The sequence below is a fragment of the Rhinoderma darwinii genome, chromosome 8 (genome assembly GCF_050947455.1).
Source record: "Rhinoderma darwinii isolate aRhiDar2 chromosome 8, aRhiDar2.hap1, whole genome shotgun sequence".
NCBI classification, from domain to species: Eukaryota; Metazoa; Chordata; class Amphibia; order Anura; family Rhinodermatidae; genus Rhinoderma; species Rhinoderma darwinii.
Genome location: NC_134694.1, coordinates 3,372,009 through 3,387,247, shown reverse-complemented (window position 1 = coordinate 3,387,247; position 15,239 = coordinate 3,372,009). Strand labels below are relative to the sequence as shown.

At 46.3% G+C, this 15,239-nt stretch overlaps 2 protein-coding genes across 3 annotated transcripts in view; one reads left to right on the top strand and one right to left on the bottom strand.

Moving 5' to 3' along the window:
• The window catches only part of FNBP1 (formin binding protein 1), a 396,531-nt gene that overhangs the window by 134,622 nt on the left and 246,670 nt on the right, over positions 1-15,239 (bottom strand). The window lies entirely within an intron of this gene.
• The window catches only part of NCS1 (neuronal calcium sensor 1), a 46,987-nt gene continuing 36,858 nt past the window's right edge, over positions 5,111-15,239 (top strand). For both annotated transcript variants that reach the window (XM_075834664.1, XM_075834663.1), the window contains exon 1: positions 5,111-6,276. In XM_075834664.1, the coding sequence (XP_075690779.1) occupies positions 6,213-6,276 (64 nt within the window). In that variant the 5' untranslated portion in view covers positions 5,111-6,212. The remainder of the gene's footprint in view (positions 6,277-15,239) is intronic.

Below are 15,239 nucleotides of genomic sequence, written 5' to 3'. Positions count from 1 at the left end.
GTGAGGTATGACTATGGGGGCACTCTACAATTATTTTGTGGGCATGTTGTGACCACTGTTACTGATTGAGTTTATTATCTGCAGAGACGAGTGAATGCTGGAAGAATTCGTCATGATTGTCTGGTCCGAATGGAGATGAGGCACTCTAATGACTACAATAAAGGACGTCACCTGTGAGTCACTGGCTGTACTAGTGTTTTCTGTGTGATCAGTGCTGCATTCTTCTCTTTCGTTTTGTAGCGCTGAATTCTACTTAAAAAGTACTATTCAATGGGGGACCGTGTCTTTTAAGACCCTAGCAGCACCCCATATCATTTACACACCATTCCCGGTCACAACTCGACACCAGGTAGATCTCAAGGCCTTCCCAAATTACTGCAGTAGATCTATGCACTGGCAATCATGATACACGTCGCTCATCATTTGCAATAGGTTTATACAATGCAGTTGCTCACGTAGAAAAGGAGCAGAGAAGAGACAGATGTTAGCGCCCCCTTGAGGGTCCAGACAGAGATGAATGAGCTCATGCCTCTGTCAGCTGCAGAATGTTTTTCAGCATATTGTAGAGGACGCTTTACTTACACAGGACTGAACCTTGACGCAGCGTATGTGAGACCCAAGAGAGTCTGGAGTCAATCTTAAAATAGCAGCAGCAACGTATTCTCAGAAAGTCGCCTCTTTGTTTATTTTCGTGTGGACTTATGTGAAATAATCGGGGCCTGGCTGGCATGTGAGGCCATTGGGCCTTCATCTGATCTTACGGGCATTGAACTCAACAAATTTCGCGGCCTCCAATTTCTTAGCCGCGTGTACGCACTGATGTAGACTTTGGGAGCCAGTTAGATCTCTCCTGGAGCCAACCGCTCCTGCGTGTTCCTTTAAGAAAAGCCCTGAAAGGGTCACATGATCGCGTGGACAGGAATAGGACAGGTTCTATATTTTGCGGATCATTTCTACGGCCCGGACACACCTGTAAATATACGGAAAGGTGGCTGTGGCCAATAGAAATGATGGGACCGCAGATAATCTGTAATTACCGATATAAACTACGGTCGTGTGTATGAGACCTAACACTGCTCTGCTGGTCATGACCCTTCCACCACCGCCACCCGATAAACATGCCAACTAAACGCCAACATACCTGATCCTTCTCTCACCTTACGGCCAACATCAGGGGACTGCTAAGGTGCCCATACACATTAGATGAAGTATGACCAAACCCACCAATTTTGGCGTGGCCGACCGAGTAATGTGTATGGGCACTTTAACAGTCCTGACTCTTCCCGGGCGGCATCGGGGGAAAGAAGAATTGATCACGTTGGATTTCAACGTGCCCGATCCGAGAGAGAAGCGGCCACTAGAGATGTCTGACGGCGGCTTATCTACAAAGGGTCCACGCGGTACATGCTGTCATTACAGAACACGTAGAATGGCCCACGTGCCCGGTCGCCCTTTGCGTACCGTCGTTTACTCATTATTAACCCTTCATATCTTGTTGTGGTCACTCATCGACCTGCTGGTGTTTTCAGTATTGATTGAGCAGTTTGGGAACGTGAAATGCCGGCCGTGTTGTCTGTCCGAATTCTCCTGAGTGCGGCGGTCATGGATCAGGACGGATGAGAGAGAACAGCATGTAGCTGGATGCCTATTACCTTGTATCCTCTCCACCGTGTCAGCTGGCGGCGGCGGGGGCAGCAGCTGTATATGATAATCTTGTACCTCCAGTGCAGCACTCGTCTGTGTCCGCACCGCAAACAAAACACTATATTATGACAAAAACATGATCTACTTCCCTTCCCGTATCAACAAGTCCATATATATATAGACACCAGTTTATATACCGTGTCGTGACCACCCACAGTGCAAACTACAACCTGGAAAAAAGTTGTCATCCGTATACGTAAAACCAGGCGACATAAACATCTGAGCTGGAGGCGACGGACTCCGAACTACTGTAATACAAATATTAACAGAATAAGGAGGATTTCTTAGTCGGGATGGAGTGGCGGGAATGTCTCCTCTTAAAGGGGTTGTCACCTGGGGGTCATGCTCATTTTCAGTAATCGCTCCTCGTAATCGCTCCGCCTCATACGTTGCACCCCAGGAAACTATCCTTAACCCCATTTCCCCTTCGGACAATTAATTTAATAAATGAAAAAATTCTGCTCACCTCACGCTCCTCATCTCTCGACGCGGCTCTTGCACTGACACCGGGAAGCGCCAGGACGTTGTGTGCGACGCAGCACTGATGTCACATCTCACGCTGCTCGGCGTCAGGACCTTGTATGTAACCGCACAGTGAGGGAAGGATAAGATTTTATTTCATGTCCAATTGCAGGGTGGGAATGGAAGGCGCACGGTCGCGGTCATTGTGCCAGCAGATGCGACAGACTTTTTTAAGATATAGAACATGCCCTATTCTGGTCTGTAATTACGGCACAGACTTTCCATAGAAGTCTATGGGCGCTTCCATAATTACGGACAGCTACGGATGTGCACCGGTACCAGAGAGTCATTGCGGAAGCGTTGCTTGGCGACAACAGGTTTGGAGATGTTGCACATCGTTTGTGGTTTTCTAATTCTTTTTGCAGATCTGTATATACGGATTTACTACGAACCATATTTGTGCAAACCGTTCCGTACATGCGGATATTTTGGGGATGACCAAATACGGTCGTGTGCGTGGGGCCTTATACACATCCTCAGATCTCACATATGATTGTAAAATAAATCCCGTTAAGAAATCCATAGAATCGTGTCGTTACTAGAAGCCAAAAGTCCTCAAAGTCCCCATGGAAACAGTGTGCAGAGTCATAATTACAGAAATTATGTCCCAGCGAGCGTATGAGCGACCGTCTACCCCAACCACACCGCAAAACAATCACTAACCTCTGCAAAAATAGTCACCGGCCGAGAGCTGGAGACCTGCACACTGGTGGCGGGGGACGCCTGCTGCCAAACAACAGTCCGAGGTCCAGACAATACAATGAAGACAAGGGGTCACATCTGGGGGGGTCTGCACACACAACAGGGGACCCCATACACTGACCTATAGAGAAGGGATTCTGCACGTTCCTATGTATGTATTCTAATGACGTAGCACGGTATGTGGAGGGGTGACTCATGGTGACTTCTTGCAGGATTGGCGTCATGGGGTTCAGCGGTTGGTTCATACACTGATCGATACTCTGTATTATAGGGGACCGGCTAAATCAGGAAAAATATACCTCATAGTGATCGGTGGGGGACAGGGAACTTTTTCGACTTTGTCATTCATCCCTTTGAAGAATACAACAGTCGTCCTCTCCCCAGCCTGACATGTCTGATAACAGAGAACAATAGATTGTATTCACCTGTCCTACAGTTATCCTCCACCAGCCTGACATGTCTGATAACAGAGAACAATAGATTGTATTCACCTGTCCTACAGTTATCCTCCCCCAGCCTGACACGTCTGATAACAGAGAACAATAGATTGTATTCCCCTGTCCTACAGTCATCCTCCACCAGCCTGACATGTCTGATAGCAGAGAACAATAGATTGTATTCACCTGTCCTACAGTCATCCTCCCCCAGCCTGACTTGTCTGATAACAGAGAACAATATATTGTATTCACCTTCCTACAGTCATCCTCCACCAGCCTGACATGTCTGATAACAGAGAACAATAGATTGTATTCACCTTCCTACAGTCATCCTCCACCAGCCTGACATGTCTGATAACAGAGAACAATAGATTGTATTCACCTGTCCTACAGTCATCCTCCCCCAGCCTGACTTGTCTGATAACAGAGAACAATATATTGTATTCACCTGTCCTACAGTCATCCTCCACCAGCCTGACATGTCTGATAACAGAGAACAATAGATTGTATTCACCTGTCCTACAGTCATCCTCTCCCAGCCTGACATGTCTGATAACAGAGAACAATAGATTGTATTCACCTGTCCTACAGTCATCCTCCACCAGCCTGACATGTATAACAGAGAACAATAGATTGTATTCACCTGTCCTACAGTCATCCTCTCCCCAGCCTGACATGTATAACAGAGAACAATATATTGTATTCACCTGTCCTACAGTCATCCTCTCCCAGCCTGACATGTCTGATAATAGAGAACAGATTGTATTCACCTGTCCTACAGTCATCCTCTCCCCAGCCTGACATGTATAACAGAGAACAATAGATTGTATTCACCTGTCCTACAGTCATCCTCTCCCAGCCTGACATGTCTGATAATAGAGAACAAATTGTATTCACCTGTCCTACAGTCATCCTCTCCCAGCCTGACTTGTCTGATAACAGAGAACAATAGATTGTATTCACCTGTCCTACAGTCATCCTCTCCCTGCCTGACTTGTCTGATAATAGAGAACAGATTGTATTCACCTGTCCTACAGTCATCCTCCCCCAGCCTGACATGTCTGATAAGAGAACAATAGATTGTATTCACCTGTCCTACAGTCATCCTCCCCCAGCCTGACATGTCTGATAAGAGAACAATAGATTGTGTTCACCTGTCCTACAGTCATCCTCCCCCTGCCTGACATGTCTGATAACAGAGAACAATAGATTGTATTCACCTGTCCTACAGTCATCCTTCCCCAGCCTGACATGTCTGATAGCAGAGAGCACTAGATTGTATTTAACTTCACAACAAATAGTCTTATAATTTACAGGAGGTGTTACTTGAGAACGCTCTGGTTACATATATATTATGATACTTTGCTGCAGTGATTTTCCACAAGGACATTATTTTGCAGTCTCCAAAATGTGGATTTGGCCTCGAGAGACCGGTCCCTGCCCTGCACAGAAGTCAATGCCCTGACTGTCACCTGCCTGATGTCTGCACAAAGACCAGCAATAGTAGAGCCCCCTCCCCAGAATACAGAAGGGTCTCCCTGTAAAGAAGACAATGCTCAGAGGTTAATGGAGTGACAGGGAACTGAGGATGTGGACATGAAAGAAAAGCAACTGCGAGAGGGGAGAGCAGAACAGAGAGGAGGATGAGGGAGGGTGTCAGCAAGGAGGAGGGGGAGGGGCGAGCTGCAGCCAGTGAATGAGAGACCTAGGAGGAGACTGGAGGGACAGAGCATGTGTAACAGAGTAACCAGGGACAACCACACAAGCAGAGCTCCCTGCAGCAGCACAGACAGCAAGGAAAGGCCACAGAACAGACGGCTCAGGTGCTCCCACCATTGTCAGGACAGAGGAGGTGCAGCCAGCTCAGGGGTCCCCACCATTGTCAGGACAGAGGAGGTGCAGCCAGCTCAGGGGTCCCCATTATAGTCAGGACAGAGGAGGTGCAGCCAGCTCAGGAGTCCCCTTTATAGTCAGGACAGAGGAGGTGCAGCCAGCTCAGGGGTCCCCATTATAGTCAGGACAGAGGAGGTGCAGCCAGCTCAGGAGTCCCCATTATAGTCAGGACAGAGGAGGTGCAGCCAGCTCAGGGGTCCCCATTATAGTCAGGACAGAGGAGGTGCAGCCAGCGCAGGGGTCCTCAATATAGACAGGACAGAGGAGGTGCAGCCAGCTCAGGGGTCCCCATTATAGTCATTACAGAGGAGGTGCCGCCAGCTCAGGGGTCCCCATTATAGTCGGGACAGACGAGGTGCAGCCAGCTCAGGGGACCCCACCATTGTCAGGACAGAGGAGGTGCAGCCAGCTCAGGGGCCCCACCATAGACCGGACAGTGGAGGTGCAGCCAGCTCAGGGGCCCCCACCATAGTCCGGACAGTGGAGGTGTAGCCAGCTCAGGGGCCCCCACCATAGTCCGGACAGAGGAGGTGCAGCCAGCTCAGGGGCCCCCACCATTGTCAGGACAGAGGAGGTGCAGCCAGCTCAGGGGCCCCCACCATTGTCAGGACAGAGGAGGTGCAGCCAGCTCAGGGGCCCCCACCATTGTCAGGACAGAGGAGGTGCAGCCAGCTCAGGGGCCTCCACCATTGTCAGGACAGAGGAGGTGCAGCCAGCTCAGGGGCCCCCACCATTGTCAGGACAGAGGAGGTGCAGCCAGCTCAGGGGCCCCCACCATTGTCAGGACAGAGGAGGTGCAGCCAGCTCAGGGGCCCCCACCATTGTCAGGACAGAGGAGAGGCTGTAACCTGAGCTGCAGTGTCTCCCTCCCAGCACCGCTCATACACAGACGTCTTGTGCTGCAGCTGTGGGGGAGGCCTCAGCCCGGGGACGTCTGCGGCTGCATGAGAGACAATGGGCAAATCTAACAGCAAACTGAAGCCGGAGGTGGTGGAGGAGCTGACCAGGAAGACCTACTGTAAGTGCCCCGCATGCTGCCCACAGGGGGTGAGGGTCCCCAGCATTATACGGCCGGGTGCAGGGGTGGGTTTTGGGGTGTTGCGCAGTGGAGTGCTTGGTTGAGGGGTGCAGAGAATGAGATGTGGGGGTCTCCTGTATTGTTCAATGACTGGGGGGGGTCTCCTGTATGTGGAAGGGGGGGGTTGCCCTGCTCGGAGGCTTCTATGCCGGCTGGTAGTCATGGGCTGCAGACATGGGTGTGTGCGGGGGGCGTGCTGCTGACTAATAGTGACCGGGAGACCCCTGACCACCCGCAACCAGTCCTCATAGTGCGGAGACTGCGAAGTAATGATATATTGTACCGGATCCGGGAGGAGAGTGCCTGGAATACATTGTATCTCATATCTATATATCTCTCTCATATCTATCTAAATCTCTTATTTGTTTCCTCCTTTTTTCCACTCTCTCTTTTTCTCTCTGGCTCTCTCTCTGTTTCTCTGGCGCTCTCTTTCTCTGGCTCTCCGATGATCTCTTCCTCTGGCTCTCGCACTCTTTCTGGCTCTCTGGCGCTCTCTTTCTCTGGCTCTCTCTTTCTCTGACTCGCGCTCTCTCTCTCTCTGGCGCTCTCTTTCTCTTGCTCTCCGACGATCTCTTTCTCTGGCGCTCTCTTCCTCTGGCTCTCGCTCTCTGGCGCTCTCTCTCTCTCTGGCTCTCTCTCATGTATAACTTTTGTTGCTCTCTGTTAATGTCTGATTTTGGGCATCTTCTCTTTCTTTCTGGCTATCTCTCTTTTTCTTTCTGGCTATCTCTCTTTTTCTCTCTGGCTCGCTCGCTCTCTCTCTCTGGCTCGCTCTCTCTTTCTTTTGCTCTCGCTCTCTCTTTCTCTGGCTCGCTCTCTCGTGTATAACTTTTGTTGCTCTGTCTGATTTTGCGCATCCTCTCTTTCTCTGGCTCTCTTTTTCTCTCTGGCTCTCTCTCTCTCGTGTATAACTTTTGTTGCTCTCTCTGTTAATGTCTGATTTTGGGCATCTTCTCTTTCTCTCTGGCTCGCTCTCTCTTTTGCTCTCGCTCTCTCTCTCTCTGGCTTGCTCTCTGGCTCGCTCTCTTTTTCTCTCTGGCTCGCTCTCTCGTGTATAACTTTTGTTGCTCTCTGTTAGTGTCTGATTTTGCGCATCCCCTCTTTCTCTGGCTCTCTCTTTTTCTCTCTGGCTCTCTCTTTCCGGCTCTCTCTCGTGTATAACTTTTTTTGCTCTCTCTGTTAGCGCCTGTGATTTTGTGCATCTTGCTCTCTCTTTTTCTCTCTGGCTCTCTCTTTTTCTCTCTGGCTCTCAGGTATAACTATTGTTGCTCTCTCTGTTAGCGCCTGTGATTTTGTGCATCTCTCTCGTTTTCTCTGGCTCTCTTTTTCTCTCTGGCTCTCTCAGGTATAACTATTGTTGCTCTCTCTGTTAGCGCCTGTGATTTTGTGCATCTCTCTCTCTCGTTTTCTCTCTGGCTCTCTCAGGTATAACTATTGTTGCTCTCTCTGTTAGCGCCTGTGATTTTGTGCATCTCTCTCTCGTTTGCTCTCTGGCTCTCTTTTTCTCTCTGGCTCTCTCAGGTATAACTATTGTTGCTCTCTCTGTCAGCGCCTGTGATTTTATGCATCTCTCTCTCTCTCGTTTTCTCTCTGGCTCTCTTTTTCTCTCTGGCTCTCTCAGGTATAGCTATTGTTGCTCTCTCTGTTAGCGCCTGTGATTTTGTGCATCTCTCTCTCTTGTTTTCTCTCTGGCTCTCTCAGGTATAACTATTGTTGCTCTCTCTGTTAGCGCCTGTGATTTTGTGCATCTCTCTCTCTCGTTTTCTCTCTGGCTCTCTCAGGTATAACTATTGTTGCTCTCTCTGTTAGCGCCTGTGATTTTGTGCATCTCTCTCTCGTTTGCTCTCTGGCTCTCTTTTTCTCTCTGGCTCTCTCAGGTATAACTATTGTTGCTCTCTCTGTCAGCGCCTGTGATTTTATGCATCTCTCTCTCTCTCGTTTTCTCTCTGGCTCTCTTTTTCTCTCTGGCTATCTCAGGTATAGCTATTGTTGCTCTCTCTGTTAGCGCCTGTGATTTTGTGCATCTCTCTCTCTTGTTTTCTCTCTGGCTCTCTCAGGTATAACTATTGTTGCTCTCTCTGTTAGCGCCTGTGATTTTGTGCATCTCTCTCTCGTTTGCTCTCTGGCTCTCTTTTTCTCTCTGGCTCTCTCAGGTATAACTATTGTTGCTCTCTCTGTCAGCGCCTGTGATTTTATGCATCTCTCTCTCTCGTTTTCTCTCTGGCTCTCTTTTTCTCTCTGGCTCTCTCAGGTATAGCTATTGTTGCTCTCTCTGTTAGCGCCTGTGATTTTGTGCATCTCTCTCTCTCGTTTTCTCTCTGGCTCTCTTTTTCTCTCTGGCTCTCTCAGATATAACTATTGTTGCTCTCTCTGTTAGCGCCTGTGATTTTGTGCATCTCTCTCTCTCGTTTTCTCTCTGGCTCTCTTTTTCTCCCTGGCTCTCTTTTTCTCCCTGGCTCTCTCAGGTATAACTATTGTTGCTCTCTCTGTTAGCGCCTGTGATTTTGTGCATCTCTCTCTCGTTTTCTCTCTGGCTCTCTTTTTCTCTCTGGCTCTCTCAGGTATAGCTATTGTTGCTCTCTCTGTTAGCGCCTGTGATTTTGTGCATCTTCCTCGCTCTTTTTCTCTCTGGCTCTCTTTTTCTCTCTGGCTCTCTCAGCTCCTGTGATTTTGTGCATCTTCCTCCTCTCTTTCCATTATCTCATAGTATTAGATGCATTTTACATGGGAGGTTTGGAGATCGTTTCCTTGCTGTAGACCTCAGGCTTTCTCGGTGCAGACTGGCATTTCTCACAGTCAGGAAGGAATCTCCCCCTCTCTTCATACTGAGCCTCCCCTATATAGGATTCTGACAGCACGAGGCCTAGTGTACAGGACCCATATGGCCGATAATATTACTATATGGACACTTTCTATATGTGCTGTAGATATTCTGTGTATTGTAGAGAGAATAAGAAAATAATGTGGTTTGTGGGTCACGTTGTGCCTCGCGCCTCAATCATGTCATCGTTTCTAGTGAATATGACTGTAATACATAAATGCATTAGATAACAACATATGATGTTAAGAAACTGACACATTGTAACGAATTCTATACAGGATCTGAAGCCAGTGACAATTTTCTTGCTGAAATATATAATGTTAATGTAATGTGAATAAGAGCAGGGTAGACACTAGGGAGGTACAGTGAATGACTGGTGGGTAACCTGACTCCAGTCCGAACATGGGGCTGATTTTAGGTCTGCACAGCATTTTCCACATTATAGCCAAGCGGTGGCTGATAACAGAGAACAGCAGGGTACTTTGCCCGCAACACAAACATTAGACTCCAACTCCGTTCTACTTTATTATATCCCTGTATCTGATGAGACCCTGGTCCTGGGCTGCTCCGCACATTACTGCACTGTCTATGGATATTGTTTGGGCAGGTTTGCATTGATACTTGTGTGGGGCACAAAACAACTTTGTCCTGCATAACTCCGCAGGTGGCTGCGTACTGTACCTACCATGCAGGAAACTTAGAGGAACTGTCCGCTCTGCTGACTTGTCTGTTTTCAAACATAATTGTATTCCCCGTAAAATAACAGTTCTAGAGCATCTTTTCTTAGAACTTTACGTTGTATCGTTCCTCTGTTATTCCTCTCAGAAATGTATTCATAAATTGACAGTGGAGTGTTACCAGTTGGGATGTGGGCTCCTATTATAACACTCCAGTACTATTATATCCTCCAGAGACATTACATCATATGTGACTGATATCAGCAGCTCCTCTTATATCACTCCAGTACTATTATATCCTCCAGAGACATTACATCATATGTGACCGATATCAGCCGCTCCTCTTATATCACTCCAGCACTATTATATCCTCCAGAGACATTACATCATATGTGACCGATATCAGCAGCTCCTCTTATATCACTCCAGTACTATTATATCCTCCAGAGACATTACATCATATGTGTGACTGATATCAGCCGCTCCTATTATAACACTCCAGTACTATTATATCCTCCAGAGACATTACATCATATGTGTGACTGATATCAGCCGCTCCTCTTATATCACTCCAGTACTATTATATCCTCCAGAGACATTACATCATATGTGTGACTGATATCAGCCGCTCCTATTATAACACTCCAGTACTATTATATCCTCCAGAGACATTACATCATATGTGTGACTGATATCAGCCGCTCCTCTTATATCACTCCAGTACTATTATATCCTCCAGAGACATTACATCATATGTGACTGATATCAGCCGCTCCTCTTATATCACTCCAGCACTATTATATCCTCCAGAGACATTACATCATATGTGACCGATATCAGCCGCTCCTCTTATATCACTCCAGCACTATTATATCCTCCAGAGACATTACATGTGTGACTGATATCAGCCGCTCCTCTTATATCACTCCAGTACTATTATATCCTCCAGAGACATTACATCATATGTGACTGATATCAGCCGCTCCTCTTATATCACTCCAGTACTATTATATCCTCCAGAGACATTACATCATATGTGTGACTGATATCAGCCGCTCCTCTTATATCACTCCAGTACTATTATATCCTCCAGACATTACATCATATGTGTGACTGATATCAGCCGCTCCTCTTATATCACTCCAGCACTATTATATCCTCCAGAGACATTACATCATATGTGTGACTGATATCAGCCGCTCCTCTTATATCACTTCAGCACTATTATATCCTCCAGACATTACATCATATGTGACTGATATCAGCCGCTCCTCTTATAACACTCCAGCACTATTATATCCTCCAGAGACATTACATCATATGTGACTGATATCAGCCGCTCCTCTTATAACACTCCAGTACTATTATATCCTCCAGAGACATTACATCATATGTGTGACTGATATCAGCCGCTCCTCTTATATCACTCCAGTACTATTATATCCTCCAGAGACATTACATCATATGTGTGACTGATATCAGCCGCTCCTCTTATATCACTCCAGTACTATTATATCCTCCAGAGACATTACATCATATGTGTGACTGATATCAGCCGCTCCTCTTATATCACTCCAGCACTATTATATCCTCCAGAGACATTACATCATATGTGACTGATATCAGCCACTCCTCTTATAACACTCCAGCACTATTATATCCTCCAGAGACATTACATCATATGTGACTGATATCAGCCGCTCCTCTTATAACACTCCAGTACTATTATATCCTCCAGAGACATTACATCATATGTGTGACTGATATCAGCCGCTCCTATTATAACACTCCAGTACTATTATATCCTCCAGAGACATTACATCATATGTGACTGATATCAGCCGCTCCTCTTATAACACTCCAGCACTATTATATCCTCCAGAGACATTACATCATATGTGTGACTGATATCAGCCGCTCCTCTTATATCACCCCAGTACTATTATATCCTCCAGAGACATTACATCATATGTGTGACTGATATCAGCCGCTCCTATTATAACACTCCAGTACTATTATATCCTCCAGAGACATTACATCATATGTGACTGATATCAGCCGCTCCTCTTATAACACTCCAGCACTATTATATCCTCCAGAGACATTACATCATATGTGTGACTGATATCAGCCGCTCCTATTATAACACTCCAGTACTATTATATCCTCCAGAGACATTACATCATATGTGTGACTGATATCAGCCGCTCCTCTTATATCACTCCAGCACTATTATATCCCCCAGAGACATTACATCATATGTGACTGATATCAGCCGCTCCTCTTATAACACTCCAGCACTATTATATCCTCCAGAGACATTACATCATATGTGTGACTGATATCAGCCGCTCCTCTTATATCACTCCAGCACTATTATATCCTCCAGAGACATTACATCATATGTGTGATATCAGCCGCTCCTCTTATATCACTCCAGTACTATTATATCCTCCAGAGACATTACAACATATGTGACTGATATCAGCCGCTCCTCTTATATCACTCCAGTACTATTATATCCTCCAGAGACATTACATCATATGTGTGACTGATATCAGCCGCTCCTCTTATATCACTCCAGTACTATTATATCCTCCAGAGACATTACATCATATGTGTGACTGATATCAGCCGCTCCTCTTATATCACTCCAGCACTATTATATCCTCCAGAGACATTACATCATATGTGACTGATATCAGCCACTCCTCTTATAACACTCCAGCACTATTATATCCTCCAGAGACATTACATCATATGTGACTGATATCAGCCGCTCCTCTTATAACACTCCAGTACTATTATATCCTCCAGAGACATTACATCATATGTGTGACTGATATCAGCCGCTCCTCTTATAACACTCCAGCACTATTATATCCTCCAGAGACATTACATCATATGTGTGACTGATATCAGCCGCTCCTCTTATATCACCCCAGTACTATTATATCCTCCAGAGACATTACATCATATGTGTGACTGATATCAGCCGCTCCTCTTATATCACTCCAGCACTATTATATCCTCCAGAGACATTACATCATATGTGTGACTGATATCAGCCGCTCCTCTTATAACACTCCAGCACTATTATATCCTCCAGAGACATTACATCATATGTGTGACTGATATCAGCCGCTCCTATTATAACACTCCAGTACTATTATATCCTCCAGAGACATTACATCATATGTGTGACTGATATCAGCCGCTCCTCTTATATCACTCCAGCACTATTATATCCTCCAGAGACATTACATCATATGTGACTGATATCAGCCACTCCTCTTATAACACTCCAGCACTATTATATCCTCCAGAGACATTACATCATATGTGACTGATATCAGCCGCTCCTCTTATATCACTCCAGTACTATTATATCCTCCAGAGACATTACATCATATGTGTGACTGATATCAGCCACTCCTCTTATATCGCTCCAGCACTATTATATACTCCAGAGACATTACATCATATGTGACTGATATCAGCCGCTCCTCTTATATCACTCCAGTACTATTATATCCTCCAGAGACATTACATCATATGTGACTGATATCAGCCGCTCCTCTTATAACACTCCAGCACTATTATATCCTCCAGAGACATTACATCATGTGTGACTGACATGAGCCGCTCCTCTTATAACACTCCAGGACTATTATATCCCCCAGAGACATTACATCATATGTGTGACTGATATCAGCCGCTCCTCTTATAACACTCCAGCACTATTATATCCTCCAGACATTACATCACATGTGTGACTGATATCAGCCGCTCCTCTTATATCACTCCAGCACTATTATATCCTCCAGAGACATTACATCATATGTGTGACTGATATCAGCCGCTCCTCTTATAACACTCCAGTACTATTATATCCTCCAGAGACATTACATCATATATGTGACTGATATCAGCCGCTCCTCTTATATCACTCCAGTACTATTATATCCTCCAGAGACATTACATCATATGTGACTGATATCAGCCGCTCCTCTTATATCACTCCAGCACTATTATATCCTCCAGAGACATTACATCATATGTGACTGATATCAGCCGCTCCTCTTATAACACTCCAGTACTATTATATCCTCCAGAGACATTACATCATATGTGTGACTGATATCAGCCGCTCCTCTTATAACACTCCAGTACTATTATAATCGGTGGACTGTAGGGGTTAGTGGTCCTTAGTATCTATTATATCAGGCAATTCTTGATATCTCAGGTAAAAAACTCATTCCATTTGTCAGTTCTCACTAAAAGTTTACAATGAATAAACCCGATAAAACAAACGGTAACGTATTTCTAGCGTTTCATGTCAGATATGGCGCCGGACGTTTGCATTGGATTTCTGTAACTGCGTCTGAAACCTGTCCGTAAATTCACCAATGGCAAAACGGAATAAATACAAGCCCCGCTCCCTATGATCTTATTCTTCCCATAACCGCAGCGACTTTGAAGGCCGCAGATCCGGCGCATTGTCCAATTACCGCCGTAATTACGGTTGTTTTACACTGAACCAAGTCCGGGTTTCCTTGGAGATAATGGGACACCAAAAACAGGAGGTTTCCATGGTAACGAGCCGTTAACGCCCAGGCAGCGGTACGTCAGATCCAGAATATCGTCTCCGCTGGGATCCATTCCCTTCTCTCCAGCAGAAAATAAGATTCCTGTGCAGCTGATGAGAGTTATAATCTGCGTTCTGTATCACTGACCCCCCGCGGGGCCCACACGGGGTTAATGAAAAGTCACTGAATTATATTTGTGACACAGCATCTGTCTGCCATTGTTGTGAAGCGGCAGCATGCGACCAATGCCCCTTCCTTGGGGGACGTGTGCGTGGGCACGGGGGGCTGCGCTGCCCTGGCAGATGTCTTGTAGAGGAGGCGGCGGCGGCGAGGTTTAACGCGTTCACAGAACGACCGCTAGCGGCGATTGTGGGACTAACATGAACCGCCGTGACGAAAGACAATTTGTACGTTTGGTCGGGACAATTATTAGAGACGAATTCTGTGGTGACGGAGCACAATGCATTGGGGGTAGTTGGTGGGGCATTATTAATATGTGACCCCAGCACTAAGGGGTTTCTGGAAGACGGTAGGGGAGGCCAAAGACAGCAGGGCCCGTTGCCGGGGGTTTCATACCATGTCTTCCAATCTACATATGAGAAATGTATCAGAATGGGAGGAGTTTGGCTGATAACAGGAAACAACAGCATGTACTCGCTATGATCCTTGTATACACTAAATATTTGTCCGTGGGAAGTTCCTCAACCCTTTAAAAGGGGTCATCCAGTTTAAAAAAAACATAGTCATACCCCCTTTTAGGGTAATATAGGGGGGTCCTCTGTTCAGGGTACTCATCTCTTGGGGGAGAGCGGTTAC